This window comes from Cygnus atratus, chromosome 13, assembly GCF_013377495.2.
Source record: "Cygnus atratus isolate AKBS03 ecotype Queensland, Australia chromosome 13, CAtr_DNAZoo_HiC_assembly, whole genome shotgun sequence".
In the NCBI taxonomy this organism is placed as follows: Eukaryota; Metazoa; Chordata; class Aves; order Anseriformes; family Anatidae; genus Cygnus; species Cygnus atratus.
Genome location: NC_066374.1, coordinates 12,464,910 through 12,488,040, shown reverse-complemented (window position 1 = coordinate 12,488,040; position 23,131 = coordinate 12,464,910). Strand labels below are relative to the sequence as shown.

The 23,131-nt window shown below is 41.4% G+C and overlaps 1 protein-coding gene across 11 annotated transcripts in view; it reads left to right on the top strand.

Annotated features, from left to right (window-relative positions):
• The first annotated feature begins 9,169 nt into the window (after positions 1-9,169).
• KLHL13 (kelch like family member 13) overlaps positions 9,170-23,131 on the top strand; it is a 78,239-nt gene continuing 64,277 nt past the window's right edge. For 5 of the 11 annotated variants that reach the window (XM_050713396.1, XM_035541686.2, XM_035541681.2 and 2 more), the window contains exons 1-2: positions 9,176-9,287; positions 19,567-19,631. Coding sequence is in view for 1 of the 11 variants with exons in the window: in XM_035541690.2 (XP_035397583.1) it covers positions 19,567-19,631 (65 nt within the window). In the remaining 10 variants the exon portion in view is untranslated. Of the gene's footprint in view, positions 9,288-19,566; positions 19,632-23,131 lie in introns of all 11 variants that reach the window. The other 6 variants (XM_035541687.2, XM_035541688.2, XM_050713398.1 and 3 more) reach the window with 3 other exon arrangements.

Below are 23,131 nucleotides of genomic sequence, written 5' to 3'. Positions count from 1 at the left end.
GCAATAGGGCTTAATGGAGGTGAAAAAATATACCCAGGAAGGATGGGTGGACATCACTCTCCAGAAGGACCCTCTTTTGTGAAGGGATTGCACATTGCAACCTGTGCCCCTGAGGGGAAATGTAAGAACAATTTCCTTTTCCCCTCTTTGCCTGACCACCTGGATTAGAGCTTCCCTGGCACCAAAGGGATTGCTGGAGAGCAGACATCCAGGATGCCTGAAAGGAAAAGGAGGATCTGTATCATAAAGCCCCCTGAATCCCCAGCTGTGCAGGCTCCAATCATATAATAAAAAATGCTGTCACAGAGCCCAGACAACAAAACGCTAGAGAAAAGACAATCAAGTCTTGCTTCTGTGACTGATTTTAATGGCACGAAGATGAGCACTAGCTGTGCTCTCTCATCAGGCACTTGCAACTGTCTCCAGGATCTTTTCAGGGATATTTTAAAAATGCCTGATCAGTAGTTTAATGGAAATGATTTTCAACAATGTGTTGAACCAAATGAAGCAGAGCTTCACTGACCCAGTCATCCTGTATATTTGTTTTACTTCTGATGTTGTATTTCATGGGGCTTGCCCCTGTACACTATAAACAGACTTTCTTGAGATGCACACGCCATCGTTCAGGAGCTATATTCACAGCCATCACAGCTCTGCAGCTGTGACCAGTGTTAAATAATGAGTTTCTAAAGCAATTGGCTGGGTTTACCTCTACTATATATTGTGATGCCGAACACCTATAATTTCTCTGCCAATACTGATGACCTGTAATTTACAACCCCCATTTCATGCTAATTCATTTTGTCTCATTGAAGGGAGAATTGTCTACTGCTGAGAATTTCTGCCAAAAAAACAGAGAATCAAATTTTTAAAATTAGGAGAATATTTCCGCCCTGGCAGCAAAGCAAGCAGGGGGTTTACAGGCCCAGAGGCACAGTGAAGAGCGCCCATGGTGATCAAGATTTCTAGAAGCATTGGCAGTCTTTGCTGCGCCCCCTTTTAATCTCATACACAAAATGTAGCTTTTACATCTGAGGAGCGGAGGAGCTGAAAATATGTGTAAACAACAGAAAACATTCAAGTCAATAGGTAGTAGATGTACCTGCCAAGCAGCTTTTCAGGGATCTTCCACTATTTCTTATCTTCTACCTGGAAGGATGACCTAGCAATGGGTACTAAGCTCATATATTCAGGAGCTTTTGCTCTTCCTTTCCCTACATGGTAATACACTTTATGGGAAATTGAACAGAAGTAGTGAAACTGTGATATTATGGAGTGATTGCTGTTGTTTATTGCAAAAAGTGCCTCATGAAATGAAGCCCATATTAGACAGCTCATAAAGGGAGTAAATCTCTGGTCAGAACAGAAATCCCCAGGCAGATCTTGCAGAGCAATAGAGCTCTTCAGTGTCTGGGCTGTGATGCTTACGAGTTGCTCATTTCTCTTCTGATGTGTGTTATGTTGTATTTTTTTTTTGTGACTTTTACCTCGTTTCATTTAGTTGGGTTCAAGGGAGGGGGCCCCTAAAATTCAATTCAGTCCTCTCTGGTCTTGCAAATCTTGGTCTTAACCAGTTCTGTGTGCAAGCAGCTGAAATGTTCTGCTATTGCTAATGTAAAAGATTGGATAGTTTATTTGTTTTCCCTCCACAATCAATACCTTTTTGCTAGTCAGAAAGATAAGGGCATGGACTTTTAGTGCAGTCACAACTCATAATTGAGGATTTATATTTATACAGATTCCGCATCCTGTAACAATAATATGCCCATTTCTTGAGGTTCTTCTGATCCTGTGTGCACACTGTGATATCTCAGTGGAGCAAGCACTTTTTGTGATTTGTTTATCTCTGAAGAAATAACTTAGCAAATAAATAATTCACTGCTGCTCCTGCAGTCCAGCTTTGCACTGGTAGCTGTCTAAATCTGTCACTATTTTTTGCCTCAGGGTAGGAGAGCAGTTAAGTTTAACATGTGCTCTATTGTTTTTAGGAACATCTGAGGAGGCATTACATTTTGCCCTGTGGCAACCTGAAACTTCTTTTTGAAGTACCACTTTTGGAAATACACACTGGATAGTCCTGTATTGTTTCCATGACCTGGCTCAGTGCGTACTAAGCTTCTTTACTAGTGGGTCAGCTCAGCTGATTAATGAGAACTTCCAAATCACTGACAGTTACTAAATTTGCTCCACTTGGAACCATTGAGCTGTTTTTGCTTGGAGACAGATTTGTTAATGTATTTCCTGACAGCAATCAGTAATTTATTTTACATTGATTGTGATCTTTAAGTGGAAACAAAAACATAAAGACGGATTGCTTGAGTGTAAGAGTTATTAATTGCTGTGTAAAGACTTAGCTTACATTCTAGGGAACAAGAACATACAGTTGTTTGCTTGTACTGCTTTTGTGATGTTAGGAGAAGTAACAGTAGGTCTTATGCTAGAACATAGCTATATTGTGTCTTAACCACCTTTGATCAGATCTTGTGCACATCAGCAGCACTCCAGAAATCAGCGTGAGTGTTTCCAGAAGACAAGAAAAATCTTGCTTTTAATCATTTTTGCATGATACTAAAAAGCACATATGACAGAAGTCTGTATCTTGCTTTGATATCATGTGAGAAATGATAATTTAATAAGACACACAGGGGTTGTTATTTTCATTTTTTTTTTACCCTTAGTGCTCATGTAGAAGGAAGCAAAGATGTACTGCTTTCTTCTATGGGAAGAAATGTCCAGGCACCAAGCTAGTGTATGGGTTACGCCACACACCTTGAGAAAGGATTGCACTATTCTATTACTTCATCCAAAGTCACTGTTTTCCCTAGTACTCCAGGGGAAATCCTATACATAAGCCCCATATCTGGCACAGGCCATTTTTCCTGCATCCTGTTGAACTGTGTTGGCTGGAGCAGAGCTTCCTCTGCTGGTGCTTGTTTCTTATCCATCCCCACCTGTGGGAACAGGAAGGGAGGTGAAAGTGTGCTTCTTTATCCTTCCTTACTCTTGGCAAGACAAGGAGTGTCGAGCTCCCTGTTTCCTCTTTTTAAGTAAGTTTTATGAGTCAAAAGCAAGATGATTTTACTGGTTTGAGAAAAAAATGTAAAAATTCCTCTTGTTCTTAAAGTCTACCTGCAGTCATACACAAGGAATTAGTACCATTTGCCAGTGGGGAAAAAAGGCATATAAATGTGCTATTATAAACTGTTCAGCCTGGAACTAATCTATGGTGATGGAAATAGTTATCTTCAGTGACTAGTGATTCTGTGCAAATCGTTTTGTAGTTATTGCCCAAACCAGAAGAACAGTGACAAATTGTAGCAGACGTTGATTAGCCCCGGATTGTTGTTGGCTCTTGGAACTTATATATGCTAAAAAAGAAAGTAATTATTTAATGAATGATAAAGCAACCCCATGATAGCACCTCAAAGCTTAATGTTTGCATGTTTTACTGTATAGATACTTAAAGAAAAAAGCTGTATCTTAGTACATTTTGGAAGTGTGTATAGCTGAACCTGAATATTTTTTTTTTCCTCTTTTCCTTTGACATTTTTTGGAGCATTTCCTTACTTGCATTGCTTCAGTTGTTGCTCAATAATGAAAAAGAGTTACATTTGGCTATTTTTTCACAAGACAGTAAAAGTGAGACAGAAAACAAAACCCTGGAAAAAGGAGCATGAAGATACAAGTCTGGCTTAAAAACTCAGATAACTGAAACTTTCAACTTACTGAAAATCTATGATCTATGTCTCAAACTTCAAACTCCCACCCCTCTCCTTACTGTCTCAGAAATTAAGAAACAGAGATTAAGAGAAACAATACAACTCAGAAATTAAGTAGTCCCTCTACTCTCTCTAAAAATATATCTCAAAGACAGCAATGAAAGAATTTACAAGAAAATGCCTTTATGACTTACAAATAAATGTTATTGTAGAAAAACACCTGAATTGCCAAACAAACAGCTTGACTGAGTCCTCGGGCACTGCCTACAGCTTTGCAAAGCTCCCTACCTCGGCTGACCAATCACTGGTCGTCTGACAGATGCTTATATTTTGATAGCATAAAGAAGTCTATTTTAAAAATATCTGCTCCTCCAAATCTAAAATTCTGCTTCATTGAGATTAGCTGGAGGAAGAACAAGAGGAACTGTAAAATAACTTTGGAGGAAATGAGCAAGTTTCACTGTTATATATTTTCTTTGAAAGAAATCCTTAGAAGTAAAGGAAGACTATGGCCAGGGACTGGAAGACTGCAGTTGATAAAGGCTTGTTATTTGTCAGTGCTTATGTGTCCAAGGAAGTCTTTCAAAACACTAAAGATGAGGAAGTCCTTATTATAAATGTAAATGTTGCAATCTTACAAGAATTTGCAAGACTAAGAGTGTAAAACATTTTGTTTGTTCACCATGATAACTTGTAGACTGTGCAATGGTGATGAAAAGAAACAATGGGCTCTCTGATCCTGACTTTACTCATTTATACAAAGCCTATATGACATAAAAATAAGATCCACTGTATTTCTTGTAAAGACTAGCTCAATCAGCGGTCTTATCATTTCTGACTTTAAAAAATGGTATTAAAACGTCAGTGTTATTTTTACTTTGGTCCTTCATGTTCCCAAATTATGGACGTTACTTTAGCACCAGACAATGTAAGGATGTAAGTGGTGCATTTAGGTCAGATACTGTCTTACTAGGTGCTATGTTGAATTTTGCAACTACTCAAAATTCCTGAGGCATTTAAACCTCAGATTGCACTGGCTGTCCTTCTTTCTGCCAGAACGTTATTTACTGACTGTACTCCCTGCAGAAGTCTCCTCTGATTTTCCCATCCTTCCTTTCACTCTTTTCACAATTCATTTATCTTTCCAAACTCCTAAGGTTTTGATCAATTCTATATTGAATGTTTTTTGCTTTTTTTCACACACGATGAATTTTAATGCTTGGTGGCCAAAATAATTCCCCCTTCCTACATATTTTAATATTTTGACTGTTTCTCTCTAGTGAAATGCTCCATTTACATTGAAAATGTTTCTCTGAGAATAGCAGTGATATTTATGCTGATTTGTTCCTTGCTCTGTTGCATTTTTGCCTGGAAGAGAAGGGCAGACTGTCAAAACAGTGTGTGATTCTCTGCTGCCCCAATACTTGTCATTTCTGTGGTGGGAGATTGTACCAACAGCTAGCAGAGGGAGGATGTTAAACGTGGTATCAAAAAAAAACAGTTGTTAGGTTGGTGTTTTACCTTTGTTGCACATGCGGAAATGAGTGTGAATGGTGAAAAAAGTTGAAAATCAAGGCTTGCACATGAATAGTTTTTCTGTATTGTAACTGTCATTTAAAATGCTAGTATTGGACAGCACAGAGCAGGCAGATATTTCCTGTTCTAAGGACAAAGAAAAACTGTGATACATCTGGTAGTTTTGTGTGGTCACACATGAAATTTCAAACAAATTTCAAAGACATTTCAAATACCTTTTACACCAAGCTTTAATATATTTTTACTGTAATTTATTTTGAGGGCGTCTACGAGATTGCATACAAGTCATCCACCCACCCAGCTTATAGTTCTTTCTCTGCCCTAAAGCACCAGCCTGGAAGGCTGGCACTTCCCTTTTTCCACTTTGGGCACCAAGCTTGTATGCAGTTTGCACTTCTGGATTGGGGCACAGCCTCTCCTTGCAGGAAATACCTGGGAAATGGGAGAGGCACTTTCATGCTGGGCTTCCTGGAAAATGTCTGCTGCCTCGTTACTGCTGCTGGAAATGGAGATGGAGCAGGACACTGTGGTGTCTGCCTGTGAGAGCTCCCCTGAACAGGTATAAATGTGACTTTTTATTCCAGGTTAATAAAATGACTTGGAAAAAATGGCTAAGCAGGATTTGCTGTGCATTAGTAGGGACCAGACCAGTCCATGAATTTTGCAAATATGGTGAAAGATGTGCATATGGATGGAATCAAGATGGCTATAGCTGTGGGTGAGGGGGAAAGTTGAGAGCTTTACCAATACTTGAAAGGGATGATTTCTTAACAGAAAATGTTTCCTGTGTTTAGCGGTTGACATATATGCACCTCATCTCTTATCTTTTTCAGGCTGTTACTGTGACATGAATATGCAGATCTATTGGAACAGAACATTTTCACTGCAGAGAAGGCATAACGGACCTGATCCTGAAAGTAACCGTTTTCCAAACTGCAGCACACAAAAATGCCAAGAGGGGAACGGGAAGCAAAAGCAGGGCTCATGGAGCACGAGCTCACTTCAAGATCTAGTGGCAGAGGGATGCCCCTCTGTCTAAAGCATTGCCCTTGGACCACTTGTAGAAGGGGGCCTGGATTGTACAGTTCTCTTTGGCAGTCAAAGCAAGTCAGAACAGCTGGGGAAGGGCTGCTGTAAGTACGTGTGTGTGGGTACTTCCACTGGAACTACTCACATGCTCAAGCTAAGTTCACCAGCAAATATCTGCAGAACTGCAAATAATGAATATACCTTGTCACAAGCAATTGAAGCTTAATAGAGCTTAGTTCCTCTTCCACCCAAGTTCTGCATTCAGCTTTATAATAGACTTTGTTACGATTTATGGCATATGTTCAGAATGAGATGCTTATAGCTCAGGTGCTGGTTATGAATTATTGTTTCTTTTCAGATAAATCAAGTAAAATTTTGGAATGAGAAATACTCTTGCTTAATGGGTATTGTTCTCTTTGTCTAATTTGTAATATTAATGCAAAATGGCTGTAAAGTGAGTATAAATGTGGTTGTCTGAACTGGTAATTTTGTTCATTCTTTGTACTGCTGTTAGATGTTGAAAATATATAGTGTGACAATAAATTGTGCTCAATGCAGTTATCAAATGTCCGATTTGTGGGCATAAGTACTTAGAATGGTGTTTTGAGAGGAATTACACTATATGTAGACTTTAATAGGAAGCATTTGTGATTACAGTATGGTGGTAAAATCATGTATGAAGGACTTACCTTGCAAGTAGTTTTATATTAGTAATTTTGTATATTTGTCTTGTGTCATGTTTATAGTTTGAGATGACAGAGAGATTCTGCAGCAAATTTAAGTTGAATTTCTCACAAAGAAATACATAACAGAGATATCAAAACTTTGTAGAAAAGTGTTTTAGAATAATTTTATTAACAACAACATAACATTTGAGCAGCTCTACTACACGTAATTTCAGTAAGACTGCATTTCACAAAAAGTGTGAATCCTTAGTGACAAAACATAGATTAGATGAACCGAGATTTCCAGCCCTTTGCTTTCCTTGCTGTGCTGTGATCTCCTGGGGGTTTCCAGAGGAATTTTCATGGGCCTTGGTGCTGTGAGGCCCTGCATAAGCCTCAGAAAACTTGCCTGGTGTTCAGGGTGGAACAGCTAGAAGAATACTGGAACACCTGATTTGTTTACCAAGTCCTTAGCAAAAAAAAAAAAAAAGAAAAAAGAAAAAAAGGTATATTCAAATATGAAATGAGATCGAACCTGGGCTGTAAAAAAATCTCACCTTCTGCCATGTCAGCAAGCAATGAGGGTCAGAAAGTTTCTGTGTGGCTAGGAATGTGGGATCGGCTTGAAACTTGGAAAAGAGCCTGTGTTAAATGTGCACTGGAGACATTACCTTGCCTTGTGAGTACAAAGAGCTGCAAGAGCTTTGTGTTTAAAGGGTATGTGCTTTATAACTACAGTCTATTTAAAAGGTAGATTTCACTTTCTTTCTAATGGAGATAAGTAAGGAAAAAGATGAAGAACTCACAATTACAAGCCATTTGTAAAACACTGTGAGTAAGCAGTCCCAAGAGTTTTTCTTCTATTTGGGAACATTTGTGAGATCTCCTGCATGTCACAATCTCAGTGTCTTTTCTCAGCAGAGATGCTTCTCTTCCCAAGTTTTGTGAAGAGAAGTAGAGATAGGTATTGGCATATCAAGGGGTCATTTTCGCGGACAGAAGTCAGAATATATATACACAAAAAATGTTTTCTTCTGCAGGCGAGACACTGAATTTCTTGTCAGCCTGAGTGTAGTGATAAGTTGGTTTTCTGTGCTGAAGTTTGCCTCAGTTGACGTTAATGATGTGAGGAGAACAGAAGTGAACCTGAAACTATCCATACCAAAATCCATTAGTTACTTAACTAGAAACTCTTTCCCTCTGACAGAGATGATGGACTGCCTTTAACAGACCAGTTTTGAAAATTTCTATATGAAAGACAGCTTTAAAAGCAAGCAACATTGGGGATGGGCAACTCTCACATGGTATGGCATGTTCTCAATTTTTGCATAACCTTTTCTTTAAGGTTAAAGCTGACATCTTTGAAGACAAAAATATTTACCAAGCTGAAGTTACAGAGCTGCCATGAGAAGCCATGCTACGGCTTCATAATTAATTTTGCATCAAGTTCTGCCCTCAATTGCATTGCTGAAATTCCTGTATCTTCATTAGGGTTGACTGGGTTTAACTAGGGTGTTATTACCGTAGGATTACCTAGAGTCAAAAATTTGCTGAGTGTTGGGGGTTTAGTAATTGAAGCTGTGTTTACAGGAAACAATACAGGCAGAACAGCAGCAGAACGGCAGTCCTCAAATGAGGGCCACATGAAAGAGAGAATTGTGATGTGAGGAAACTTCACCATACTGCAGTGCTACAATAGCAGGTGAAGCAATTCCGAGCTTTCCAGCACTGAATGCTACAGTCCGGAGAGCAGCTTGGGACTGTCCTTTCACTTGCTAGTAAAGCTGATCCCAAATTAATCCCAACTGGAAGCTATTTTTGTACACCCACTGCTTGTATTCGCTGAGCTTCGCAGTGTAACTTTTAGGCACAATAACTCTTATTAAGAAGGATTTTTAATTGATTCGGGGGAACTTTTACACGGGCCTGCTCCAGGACAACACACAGCTGTGTGGGACCAGCACCGAGCCCGCTTCACCCCCTGCCAGCTCCTGGCACCCTATGGCACCCTATGGCACCCTATGGCACCCTACGGCACCCACAGCCACGCCTCCTCCCAAACCACCCCCTCTTTATCGCCCTTCCCTTCCCTTTCCCTCCCCTCCCCTCCCCTCGCCCCGCCTGCCGCTCCTTCCCCCCTCGCCCCGCTGCCTCAGGCGCCTGCGCGGTGCCCCGCCATGTTGGCGCGGGCGGTGACGTGCGGTGCCGGGAGGCGGGGCCAGGCGGCGGCGGGCGGGCGCGGGGAGCGGGGCCGCGCTCCCGGGCCGCGCTCGGGACTTTGGGAGCGCTCCGGTGCGGGGCCCGCGGCCGGGGCCGGGTGGGCGGCCGCGGCTCGCAGGTGAGGGTGGGGGGGGCGCTCCCCGCTTGTCCCGCGGGGCCGGGGCGGCGGCGGCGGCGGCGGGGAGGGCTTTGCCCGCTGCGCCCCGAGGACGCGGGGAGGGGAGCGCCGCTCGCAGCCGCGGGCTGCGGGGAGGGCGCCCGGTTTGCGGCGGGGGGAAGGGGGGGGGGGGCTTGCTGCGCGCAAGCCGACGGCGACCCTTTTGCGGGGGTCGCTCGTGTGCCCTAAGGGGGGGGCTGCCGGTGTGCTCAGGAGGGAATGGGGGGCGCCCCCTCGGCGATCGGGAGCCCCTGCGAGGCGTCGGGGGGGGGGGGCTCGGTGCGCCCGGGGCTGCCCCGAGTGCGAGTGGCGGGGGCCTGGGGTTGGGGGGGGCGCGGAGGGGGCAGAGCGGGGCTGCCCCCGCTGGCACTGCCCTCAGCGCCGCCGGCGCTTGGCTCCGGGACGGGACTCGGGCGCTCCGTGCGCCTCCGAGGGCTCAAAGCGCCTTGGGCTCGCCTTTCCCGGTGCTCTTCTGCGGCCCCGGTGGTCGTTGGCTTCCTCCCCCCTCCCCGGCTCTTCTGCTCGTCGGGGGTGGGGGGGTGTTGTGGGCGCTAAATAGGGCGGCTGAGCTCTGGGTGCAGGAAGGAGTCTTAGGGGTTGTTTCCAGGGTGCAGCCATTGGGGATGGGGACGTAACTAACTGTAGGTTGTAATTAAGTTGCTGGACTTCTCTTCACCCTACTCACGTAAAATTTAGGCCGAGCGCTGCTTTTATTAGGTCCTGTTCAGGACTTTTTGTCTTCATGAGAAAAGAGGGATATTAACTTGAGAGCCCGTGGACTCTTGACTTCTTTGTGTAATTCAGGAGATGCAAGGTGCACGTCAGCTTTGGATGGCAAAGGTCTCTCGAGCTTGGCTGTTCTGAGCGTTAATGAAACTGATGCTGACTTGGACTTGCTGTGAAGTGCTCATCAGAAATATCTCCTTACCCATTTAAATATGGCTCATGAATTTGAATAGGATGCCATGGAAGAGTCTTCCTTATTCTTTCCCCAGTGAGCTACACACAGAGATAATGCTAATGAAGAACCTTCAGGGCGCTCTCCCCACTTCTCTGATTTCATGGTAAAGCCTGTTCTGCAGTCCCACTTAATACACTGCAGAGTGGTGATAGTGAAAAGTTTGGATAGTAACTAGGACTAAATGATGTCCTGAATGCACTTCTGATCTCTTTGATTCTGTGATTTTCAAAATCGTGCTTCTAAACATTTTCCTTCACTTCTGAAGTTCAAAAAATTGCAGTGAGCTGCCAGCACAAATTAGCATGCTGCTCTGCTTCAAAGAAGCAAGACTGTTTCTTGTGAGCACTGGCTCAACACCAGGTGTCAAAAATGAATTAGAGCGGCTTTGCCCAAGCCAACGTTTTTTTTTTATTATTTTTGTGTTCCTTCTGCAGTTCTGCAAAAGGTTTGGTAAACTCCAAGTCATCTGAGGCCATGGTTCAGCCGTACCTAGTCTGTAGCAGTAATGGTGTCTTGAGGAATTTTGCTGCTTGTGGTCACACTGGCACAGCTTTTGGTGATTCCCAGGCATGAAGCAGATCAGCAAACTTAGATCAGCGAACTGGCTAGAAAACAAGGATTGTGAAGAGACTCGCTGATTCAGTTTGCAGCGCGGTCCCACAAATGATGGGACAGCGTGGCCTTGGGGAGAAGATGAGCACTGGGCTTATCTCAAACAGCCTGTGAGGCTTACTTAACACAGGGCTGAGTGGGGCGAAGCAGGGAGGGAGTATGTCCAGCTGATACTGCTATAGAAGGCAGTGTGTAAGAGGCTGATGATGAATCCTTCTTTAAGCTCTAAGGGGACTCAGAGGGGAAGTGAAATGTAGCTGCTGCAGAAAGGGCTCATGTACTGGCATGTGAGCTGGCTAGATGCATGGTGGGATTGGGCACACAGTAAAACCTTGCTTTTTTCCTCTGAGCTGTGGTAACCTTAAATATGTTTTTTTTTCTTCTGTTTTGCATCAAGCTGATAAAAATGCTGGCATTCTTTTAAAAAGAAACAAAAAACCTATACCAAACTATCTCACATTCAGTGTATGTCAATATAATACATTTGTATATATTTCTTTGACAGTGGAGAGCAAGCCCAGGATGCCTGGATATAAAGGCATAACCTCTGTTTTCAGAAGTGAAAAGTTCCAACAGTGTTACCTCAGGGGCTGTATGTTCTTAGTGTGGTCCAGCTATTAGAAAGGGGTAACTAGTTTACACTACAAAGAAACATGTTGGTAGAGACTCCACATGAATTCACAGTGTGTTCTGCTAGAAGTTTCTACTAGCAGTACTATATCACCTCCACGAACACCATAAAGTTGTCAAAAATGCTCTTTTTTGTTGCTGTTATAGTGCTGAAGTAGCTGTGATGCTTAGTACATTTTTTTTCTTTACTCTTTTAGTTGATATGCTGGCAAAACTTTCTGAGAAACTGTAGCGTGGCAAGATTCAACAAATGGAACTGTTTGTTAAATGCTAGCTGCCTCAGAGAGAAAGGTTTCAGTGTTTGTCTGTTGCACTGTATCAATAGTAGAAAACTTTCTAATGACTCTTAATAGCTTATGAAAGTTGACTTAGATGGCCCCAGGCTAGGTTCGCATGGGTAGATGTCTTTATCACAAATCTGGCACAGTGTTTATGGGTGTCAGTGTGAGTGGGAGGTAGGTAAGAGCTTAAATAGATGGGGCAACATATGTTCTGCTTTTCTTTCAAGGTTATCTGCTCTGAGCTTTTTTAAAATTCTCACAGCTGTATCACACTGTCAGAATACTGCATGAAAACATTTGTGTGGTTTTCTTTCAGCTGTTTGTGATGTAATAGAATTCTTAAAATTGGGAGATCAGCGCTTTATGGAAATCTTCAGAAAGTTAGTGTGTAAGAATTTTTTCGTATTATATTTGCTATCTTTAAGCAAAGTGTCTTTGAAAAACTAGGGGGTAATAAAGAAAGGTTAGATAGCAGTCTCTAGAGGAAAAAGGCATCCTTTCAATAGATACTCAGGATAAGAGCTACTTTGTAGACTTGCTGTTTTCATCTGAATTATTTACATAAAGCATATTTATGTTTTGTCTACAAGGGTTCTACGCAGTAGTAGCTGTTTTAGGGTGAAAGCGCACCTATGCTGCATAATGAAGATTGCCTGTATCCTGTGTCAGAAGGGAATGACAAGTGAACTAAGCTGTGGGTGCCTTAAGATGTGTGTTACAGGGATTTGCAATGTGTGACTTGATATTGGTGACAGGAATGTTTCAGAAGTAGATTCTTGAAGATACCTTTTGGATTGTGAGGTAGGAAGGGATCTGTGTGAACTCAAGAAGAGCTTGCAAACTGGGACAAAATTTGCATACAACTTTAATTGGCTTATGTGTTTCCAAAGATTAATCCAAAGAAAACTTGAAAAATTTCCCATGGTCAGTGTACTATAAAGAATTTGATGCCTATTTTGAGAAGCTATTTTTTAAGTGAATCTGACGTATTAATTTTTCTTGGAGAATGCAGTAGCTATGGATTTTTGGTGTTAGTCAATGTTTTTGCTTTAAACTTGCTGCAGGAAATAATTCTTTTTGTTTCATTTTGTGGAAACAGTGCTTTGTTGTAAATACAAATGACGCTGGTCATATGATTTCTTGGGGCTTTTGTTGTAAGTTTTTCTTTGTGATTAATGCAGCTGTTTGGTGGTGTATTCTATAGATGTGAAAAATGTGAGATTTGTTGGCAGTGCCAATCAGTTCATTGCCCATTTCTAAAGCTTTTTTGCTTGGTTGTTTTAATAGGAAATATTTATAGTGTGAGAATGCTTATGTACAGGTGAAAGTAGAAATGAAAATAGATAGTAAGCAGAAGTTTTGATGTCGAAGAAATTCTCAGATTTTGCCCCATCTCGTAGTCGCTTAAAGTTTGTGGATAGTTAATATCTTTTTCCATTTCCATGTTAAAGAGTATCAGTCTCATCAGGTACTCTATGCTTGCTTGATTTACAGGTTATGTATTTTGCCATTCCTCTCTGAAGGGCCTTGTTCCGGAGAGGTGCCCAGACATGATGATGCACATGGAAGGCTATAGACAAGACAAAACTGCCCATGTCTTTTCATGCAGGTGTGGATGGGACCAGAAGCGGAACTGGCTGTCAGCAGTCAAAGCAGCAGCACTAAAGGTGTCAGACACCTTTGTTTGGCTCCTACTGCTGTATGTGCCTGTATGTCCTGTCTCTTGGACATCTCTTAATTTGCTTGAAGGTGGAAGTTGTAAGCTGCTTTAGGATAGAGGCCTTCTTTCTATGCTCCACCTTGCTTATGGAACAGTTGTCAGCACAAAGTGTATGGGAATGTGTTGCACAGCTCTCATGGTTAAAACCAGGGGTGGGAAGATTTGAGTACCTGTCTCTGAGGGTTTAAAAGTAAATGTTTTAAGTTACTGCATTGCTCAGCATCATAATCTGTTAGCCTCTTTGTGAATGTAAATTTCCATCTGTCTTGAAGCAAGGGAAGAATTTTGGTACTTTGTTCTTGGTGAGGAAAATGAACTGAAAAGGCCAATATTATCAGTCTGTATCACTCTGAAATTGCAGACCAGGACTTAGCAAGATGACAAATGAAAACCATGGTACATTGTAAACAAGCTTGATTACACCTCCATCTGGACAAGTGCAAACTGTTGTTACAAGGAAGGTTAGGTTTCATATCACGGGAATAAAAAACAGAATTTTTGAGGTTTATAGTGGTTAATTCTTAGAAGTGAATCCTGTAGGTTCAGGAAAGCAAGGATAAACACATGCATTTTGATCCAGTTCAATTTTCGTGATTGTTCTCTAGGATCTTCGTGTAAGTGGTCTGTTCTGTTTCCAAGTTGAGTGTGTTCCATGTGCATTTCATTAGCATCATGGAAACGTTGATTCTTTTGAAGAAGTGACCTTATCTGGTAATACTAATGTGAAATATTCAGAAGTATGTTAAAATGATCTGAAATATCCAGCAGGTTTTTACTGTATTGGCACAAAACCCAGCTTTCTAAAGTTGAAGCTCTATTTGTTGTATGTAGTAATGTATTCTGTATATTTACGTAATTCTATAAGACGCAAGTGCCAAATTTTCACTTCTGTTGTTAATTTAAAATTTTAAGACTTATTCATGAATCTGTTAAGGATTGAAAAATTACCCGAAGATACATGCTCTTAGGGCTAAAATCTGGCGCTAGACACTTCGGAGACAGTTTGGTGCTGCAGGTACTTTACCAGACGCTATTTTGTGTGATCCTGCCTCCTGCCCCTGGCCTCTGCTGCCAACTGCTGCTGCACCTCCTCGCAGAGCTAATGCTTGCGTGTTTGTGGGATGATTACTTTCATGCTGCTTATCTCATGGGAAGCTAACTCAGTAAGTTTTTTATCGGTTTAACTCGCCCTGTGGCTACACCTTGCCATTGCTCCCACAAGTAGAGCAGGAATGATGTGGCTGGAGGTGAGCGGAGGGGAGGCCGGACTGCTCCCAGCGCGTGCTGGGGCTGGAGGGATGCAGCAGCAGACAGCCTGGCGGGACTGCGGCAGCGCTCGCACCTCCAACTGGTCGCATCTGCAGGTGCCTTTGAAGAGGTGTTCCTCGAGCTGCTCTTCTGAAGCTAGCTTTCTACTTGCATGGGAGCTGTATGATCCGTGTAAATATTTTACTGGAAGCTTGAGTTTACATGAAGGCGCGAATTCTGCACTGAAAGAAGGGAGAGGGAAAGCTGTTGTCTGGGAGGAATCAGAGCGCTGGCCTGCATCCTGCTCGCGAGGAGGAGATGCGTTGCTCGTATGCCTTGTCAACTCTGGCTTCTCAGCACCTGGCTTTCAAATAGCTTCGCTATTACGAAACAGGCATGGTTCTGGGCAAGTTTATGGCTGCCCACAGATTTTGAATAGAACAGAGGAAGTGAGTAGCACGTCCGTTATTTAAAGAAAGCCACGAGTGGCGCTAGAATCCTACGCGCTTAGAATCCTACGCTACATATTGTGTGTGTGTTTTTTTTAGAAGTTGATTATCTACCGTGGGTGCCAGAGTTGTAGAAGACATATTAATAGTTTATTTCCCCCATGTTTCCACCCCAGTCATCTTTCAGCTCATTACTTGTTAATAACTTTTTACGTGGTAGCAACTAGAAGTTACAAAATGGATATGTAGTTGTACTGCTGTTGCTTACTACCAATGCTATTACCCGTTTATATTGAAAGCTTTTAACAAGAACAGCATGTAACCAGTTTTGTTCTCTTTGCTGTTGAATTTGTAATTAACCAGTCATGTAAAAATCTAAAATGATGTTAAATCTAGAAATTCAAGCTGGACTTTTGTGTCCAATATTCTAAACTTGGTTTTATATGGCACTAAATGAAACTGAAGTATTTCCATCAGGGCATGTGTCCCATGAGAGAGATTTTGTATAAACTAAGACTTGCAAGTTTATGCCTTCAGACAATGAATTTTGGATTAAATACTTGAGCTACAAAAGAATTGAAGGCTAAATCTAGACAACTGCGCAATATTGAATTCGATTTACTAGACTGCTCCAGTTGCCTTACATTTGCTTTCTCAGTGGCTATGCAAATCAGACCAGTCTCTTGTGGCTACTCACACTTGTCATGGAGGAGTAAAGGTAAAAGTGAAGTGTTCACTGACTCTTTTTAATTAGATATGGGCAGTATAAAGCACTGGCACCTCCAATGACAGAAGGGTTAGTATGGGGTGTTACGTAATTCAGGTGGCTCTTGGTACCATGTTTTCCCTTGTGTCTGAAAATTTTGTCCTTCATGTCCAAACCGGGAGTTTTATTATTTAAAGGAGAGCAGTAATGAAATAATTGTGATAGCTGATATCTTGGAGGTGGTGGAAAAGTGTCATCAACTCAACCAGTGATCTTAGTGATGTTAGTGATATCACTTTCTATGAGAAACTCTGGCTTAAATCTTTGCAAGTAGGCTAATTTTTTTTTTCAGGAATGGCTTAACTTTTCTTAATGTAAGGCTGAATACATGGAGGAGTTTGCAGTGAATCTTTAAACTGACTGTGGTAAAACTTCCCTAGTGTCTCCTTTTTACAAGAAGACAATGGCCCTGAAGTTTTTTTTGTCATAATTCCTTGCTTTTTTATTAATAAAATGCTCTTGCTGACCTGTGTGTCTAATAGCATGGACTTCTAGGAAGCTTGCTATTTTTGGTTGATGCTAAATTTAAGGCTTTAATACTTGTCTTTTTCTATAAATATTTTGATCAGTAATGAAAAACTGTGTTTTTTTAATGAGTACATCTAGCTTAGGGTGTTACTATCCTCTAATTTTTTTTTCTTGTAAAAATGTTACTGATTAAGAGTCACAGTGATGGTTCAGGACCTTGAATTCTGCGCTTCACATATGCAGAACAAAAAGGCAGTTTCTGTTCCTAAATCTTACTATGATTACTGTAGTCTTTCTTTCACCTGTTATTTTTGTGAGGTTTGTGGGTGGGGTGGACACAGGGGAATAACAAGGCAGTTAGCATCGTAGGCAGTATCTTGCTAAGCATGCAGTCTAACTTTAGAATATAGTGGTGTCATTTTTGTGCTTCAAAACTTGTAGGCTTAACTCGACTTGATGGGTCTTACCAGCATCTCATCTTCTTTCAAGGACAGAGGCTTGCATGTAGTGTTAACATGTAGCTCACGTGGCTGTCCCTGCATGTGGAGCTCTGCAAGTTAGTTTCTCTGGGAGCTAGGTGAAATTGCTTCCCTGGAAGGGGCTGAGCAAATACATAAGCAAGACTTGCCTTTTTTTTTTAAAAATTAATTCTTTGGATGATGATAAGTGAGACAAGAGACCTAGTTTCTTTTGGGATGTGGGTAGAGATATTTTCTCTGGGTTTAGACATCATTCCCAGGTTTAGAAAAGTTACATATTTCATTTAGGGGGCTGTTAACCTTACCTCTGGCAGTTGAGACAATTGTGAGCTCTTCTGCAGAATGACAGCCAGAATAAGCTGGGATGGTTTGAACAGCCCAAATAATCAGTCTTTTATCTGTTGATCCTAAGTAAATAGGTTAGAAAGTACTTAAGAGAAGCTCAGCTGGTAGCCTTCTGGCAGACAGCAGTGACCAGCAGCTGAGGGTGATGAGCTCTTCTAGGGCACAAGTGTATCTAGAAGGAGATCCAAATCCAGGGCAGAGGTTCACAAGCTAAAAGGATGCTCCACAGGCATAAATGTGGCTCTTCCACAGCAAATAATCCTACAAACCCCTTCAGAGTCCTTGTAGAGAGCATCTGGTTAGGCTATAATGATTTGCTGGTGTGGGGTAAAAACTTAAACAGTCTGTAGCACTAGCAAGCTTCTTACTGTGCTGTCAGGCTTGTGGGTGCTGTGGGACATGGTGCAGGGTTGCTGTGCAGCCATGTCCTATCTTCCCTATGTGCACACAGAAGAGTCCATACTATGGTTATAATCAGCTGCCTTTAGTAGTTTAGATTGTTTATTCATTAGTACAATTAATGGTAGGAGGGAGTTGGCCCAGAAAATGAGACTGCAAAAGAAGAGGTTGCATGGCAACACTATGCTCCTGAACATGGAGTCAAGAATAAATAATGGTGGAAAAAAGAAATAGGAGGAGGAAAAAATGAGTGGGCTGGAGGAAAAACGCTGTCTTTGTATTGACTTTATTGTTTCAGTGCCATCCCAGATGTGTCTAACAAGTCTGACGTTGTTCTAGTTTTTCTTTACTGAGGACCCTTCATAAAGACCTCCACTGTAATGCTTGTATGTGTTGCTGGAGTAGCCTGACACCGCTTTGCATAGATGCAGGTTTATGTGAAAAGCTCAGACAGGATGGTGGGAAGCCTGGTTCTTATGCCTAGTTCTTAGGGGGCTTCTTGCCAGCAGAAACTACTTTCTAATTTCTTATCTTTCTGCTTTTCTTCACCAAAACAAACCGTGTATAGTGCTTTGTGTCAGGGATGACACACACAATTCATCACATTAATATTCCTTCAGTTCTGGAACATGGGTCTTTCTGATGGCTGCCATGCGTAAATGTGCATCTGTAAAAACCAAACTAATGCATTTTAAGGAGGGATACCAAAACGAAGAAAGCGTCATGAAATAAGACTGCAATAGTTTATTTAATCTTCAGGTAACTCCTTTGTTTTGGTACAGGACATTCAGTCTTAACTGTTTTGTTTCTTTTCTGTTACTACTATTTAACGAGTAGTTTCCTATGTCATTTTTTTGTTAGTATTGTTTTAACTAGATGAGTAGCTTTGCTTCAGGTTGAGAAGGGCTTGTAATTGAAAAAATGTTTTTATGCTTTCATTGCATTGTAGGTGTGACTCAAGTTATTGATTCTGGCTGAATGTGAGAATACAAGATGCCAGATGTAATGCTCTAATTATTTTGATCTTCAAAGAGAAGAATCAGAGAAAGCAAAAGCAGGCAGCATTGTTACCAGTGTTTCTTCACTCTGCATTAGAATGAACAAAAAAAAAATTGCTGCCATTGTAAATGACAATACTGCTAATTGTCCTTTGCATTTTGGGGTGACTGGCTGTTTTTCCTTTTCAATTGAGTCCACTATCTCTTCAGTGTTACAAAGAAAAGCAGAATCTCCTGTCAGCCTGTGTTCTCCAGTTGGTCATTCCATACAGAAAAATGACTTTCAAATGGCTGTGAAACCTTTCGCTGTAACTTTGTACTGTTACAGCTCTGTTGTAACCTGTACTTTTTTTGCAAGCCCGGCCAGATAGTTTCCTGCTGTAATAGCAACCATGAGTTGAATTTATAAAAAGCATGCTTGGTTTAGTGACGTGTTGCAAGGTATTACTTCTGTTAGGTCTTCTGGGGCTTCTGTGCATTTAGTGATTTATGTAAAATGGTGGTTCTTCTTCTGAGATACACAGAAAGACTGACTAACTTAAAAGCAAAAACTGTCTCTGCCACCTTTTTCTTCAATGCTACTATTGAAAATGATTTTTATTTGCAGCTGTGGTCTTGCAGAATTGTGTATGAAATACTGTGTATACATGGAAGAAGAGCAGGACATGACAGTAGTGAGTTTTATGAACTTTCCCGACAGGCAAGAAATGGGGTTATCCAATTTTCCACTCACAGTGGAGACAGAGCTCAAAGAGCTGCATAAACCAATAGTTAACTCTGTGGGAGATGATGTACCCTGCAGTTCTTTAAAATAACATCTACAATGAATAATAGTGTGCAAAGGTGTGTGACATTCTTTTTTCTCTTCCTGAACCTTGTTCTAGATGTCAAAATTGACCTGGACTACTTGGGAATGGCGAAACGTAGCCCTGGGATCCTGCCATGAACAGTAAGAAAATTGAGATGCTTTGTGTGTGCAACTAATCTTATTTAAATGGCTAAACCCCAGTGAAACTGTTCCTGTTCAATTAAACTGCACAATGCGTTGTCTAGTTATGTTAGGGTGGGTGTGCTCCCAGCTTTTCATGTAGTGAAGAGGTAGTACAGTAAATCAGAGGTATGGCTTGTTAGGGGAGGGCTTTGGGAAGCAGTGCTAGCAAGTCACTGCAGCCAGTAGGAGTGCCATGAAGTTAGAGTTGGTAGCCGAAGGATGCTTTCCTGTAATATGTAACTGTGTTGTGAGACTCCATTTTAATCTAGTATATAATTATCTTGAGACTCCATTGTCACGTGATATCTTGGACACACAGCAGCTTGAAATGTGACTAGACAAATTAGTGGAGGAAAATAGTGAATCGTGGAGCGCTTAAAAACTATGTTCTGGATGCGGTTTATGTGATAAAGGCCCTAAACCGCTGGCTGATGAAAGCTGTTAGAATGCAGTCATGTTAGTTGTTACTTTTGCTGCTCATGAATTGTCTGATGTTGGACAGGAAGCTTGTTTAAACAGGTCTTTGGTCTGACCTTTCATATCTGACTTCTGTGTGGCGTTTTCCTTATATGAAGCATTTGTTAGATGTTGAATAAATGGCTTATGTATCCGAGAAAGTAAGCACCTTTAGAGATAATCTTGAGTGTTGATGAAAATATTCAGATATTTTTCTAGTGTTGGTAGTCTGAAACTTTCCAGTTTGAAGGATATGTAGGTAAATATTTATGTATCTGTATTCTTTACGTAGTCTTTTCCAGATGTTGTAATAGGCATCCTTAAATTGATGCATTGAAAAATTATTCTGCTGAGTTTTCCCCGGCACAAAATAGATGATTTATGAGAGACTGTGTGGGTGAGTAGCATGCTTGTGAAGTGTAAATTTCAACTGAGCTTGGTGCTGTTGACACTATTTGTCAACCTTTACTGGGACAGAAATTAGAAGGCTTTTGTATTGTTGAATATCATGAATTGGATAGATACAATCAATCGGAAATGAACAGCTCTTGATGTCAAAACTCTTGATGTCTTAAACTCTTCACAGCAGTTTAAATGCTTAACATACAAATGTTCAAATGCAGAATACTTCGTTTTCATTTGTAGAACTCTCTGACCATGTTATGTTTAATCCTTTCACGAGAGCAATTTTTACATAAGGCTTTCAAAAGCTGGTGAATATATTTGCAGTGTTAGGCAATGTTAATACCTTAAATCTTGGAAATCTCCCTCAATAAGAATGCTGTAATTGTTACATTATAATAATGGATCAAATTACGTAGCATTAGGTCATTTATCAGAACAATTGATAATGACAGAGGAAGCTGTTCAGTTCCTTGTATGTGCGAAGTTGTGTGTGCAAAACAAGGAGGTATTGTTAAAACTGATGGCTGTCAGCTTTTTCATAAGTTTGTCCAGCTTAGTTGAAAAGGACAAATGTATGCATTTTTAGATTTATAAAATAGAAGATAGGTTTGAAAGCTTACTAGAATGTGGCGAAAGCTTTGGTTTTTGTAGTCACAGATAGACTGAATTAAAGTTATGTTGCTCTGAGATAAAATGTTCACTTATTTTTAACTGTTCTATTTAGCAAGCCTCACTGTCTGAAAGGTAAACATGTGCACAAGAATGTTCACTGATGTTTTCTGTGATCACAACCTCATCGTTACCTGTGGAGTTGTGAACAAATTTATGTAATATCAGAATAACCCTGCATGTAGTTAAGAGGAATTTTAAGGGTGGATATGATTCTCTTACCTAGGATATCTCAAATAGTCTTGGTTGTGTTGTTCTTCCCTCCACCCCCCTGCAATCAATTACCTAGAAATGGTGTGGTTTGTCCTCTCGCTCTTCTTTTGAGGTGTTTATTGGCATCAAAATCTTGACTGTTGTACTGGTGCTCAAGGTCCTTGTGTTTGGGAGATTCTTAAAGTCTGTTTCTAAGACAAGTACCATTAGAAATCCAAACCTAGTCTCTGACGTTAATTCTGTAGTGTTAGAAAAATATCTCTGCTAAGCTAAATTGCTGTTATGTGAAGCGCATCTTATTCAATTCTCATGTCATTTGTTTGGCTTATGATAAGCCAGCGTGTGGTGGGTGTGCTCTATTGTGTTCTAGATAGCCTTATGACCTAGTGTTTCCTGAATTGTATCAGTTCAATGGCTGTGTTGTCTTTCTGAGGTATGCTCAAAACAGCTGTTAAAAGCAAAGGAAAAGTAACGTCTTTAAGTTGATCTGCAGCCTGGTGTTCTCTTAGCTTCCAGCTTTACCCATTAACAGCACTCCAGAATTAATAAGCTTCCTGATGGTGATTGCTGTTTGAAATCATGCTGACTAACATGGCCAAAAGTGTTTTTCCCAGGCCTTTATTTGCATATGTAGATAATTTTTTCAAGGATGTGGTTTAGATGAAGCCTGCAGGTAAAGGATGTGGCTGAGTAAAGTAACAACAGGTGGGAAGGCTCAGTTTAGTGGAGAGTGATTCCAAGGTGGCTCATCACGTGGGTACTTGAGTGCTAGCTTAATGAAATACCAAGGACTTAATTTCTCAGTGAAGCAGGTGGCTCTGATACTCTTGTGTATAATGTAACAGAGGAGTACCGAAATGTTTTACAGCAGAAAAGGGGAAAGCAAGTTTTAATGTTCTCAGCTTTTTTGTTTTTACTGTCAGCTAATTTATACTGGCTACTTGAAAATAATTTTTTTGAGGACTAGATTTCAGACCACTGAAGTGTGCATTATTTTACTAGGAAGCTTCCCAGGATTTCAACTCCTGTTATAATCACTTGGTTTTAGTCTGTTGTGAAACTAGCCTTTGATTTACCCTTCCAGAACAGGATTTAATTGGTAACTGTAAGGCTGTGGCATACGCTCTCCAGAATGGAGCTCCTGACAAACAGAAACAGTCCTGGTAGGCTAAGAGTCACTAACACCATGCTTTCAGGCCTTTTGAGAGAGAACTAGAGGCAGGTTTTTAACAGTGATTGTAATCATGAGGGCAGTAGCCCACACTGCCCCTACCAGAGGGGTGGCATGGAAGATGCTTTTTGTGTAGTCTGGACATCCACAAACATGGATGTGGACATTGTCAGCAGTAGGGACCTGCTCCCAGTTGTGGCTGTAGTGATGGCAGTAGGAGGAGAACAGCATTTTAGGCAGGTGTCATTGCCTGAGCGTCCAGGCACTGTGTGTAATGCCAAATGATGCTCGGAGCTGCTGCTGTGGGTGAAGAGATGGTGCAGGTGTTTGGGCCAAGGGCAGGAGAGAGCAGCGCTGCTGCTGAATTGACAAAGTCCCTGGGGGCCCAGGGGAGTTATTAACCTGTCAGCTCTGGCATGGAGCTGGCATGTCTTACCAGTGCTTTCCTGTGTTTTTTGGACACTGGTGCCAGCTGTCTCCTTGCCCCCTCCGTGTGCTGGCACAACTCCTTGTCACCGCTGTGCGTCATCTGCAGCCTCTTCCT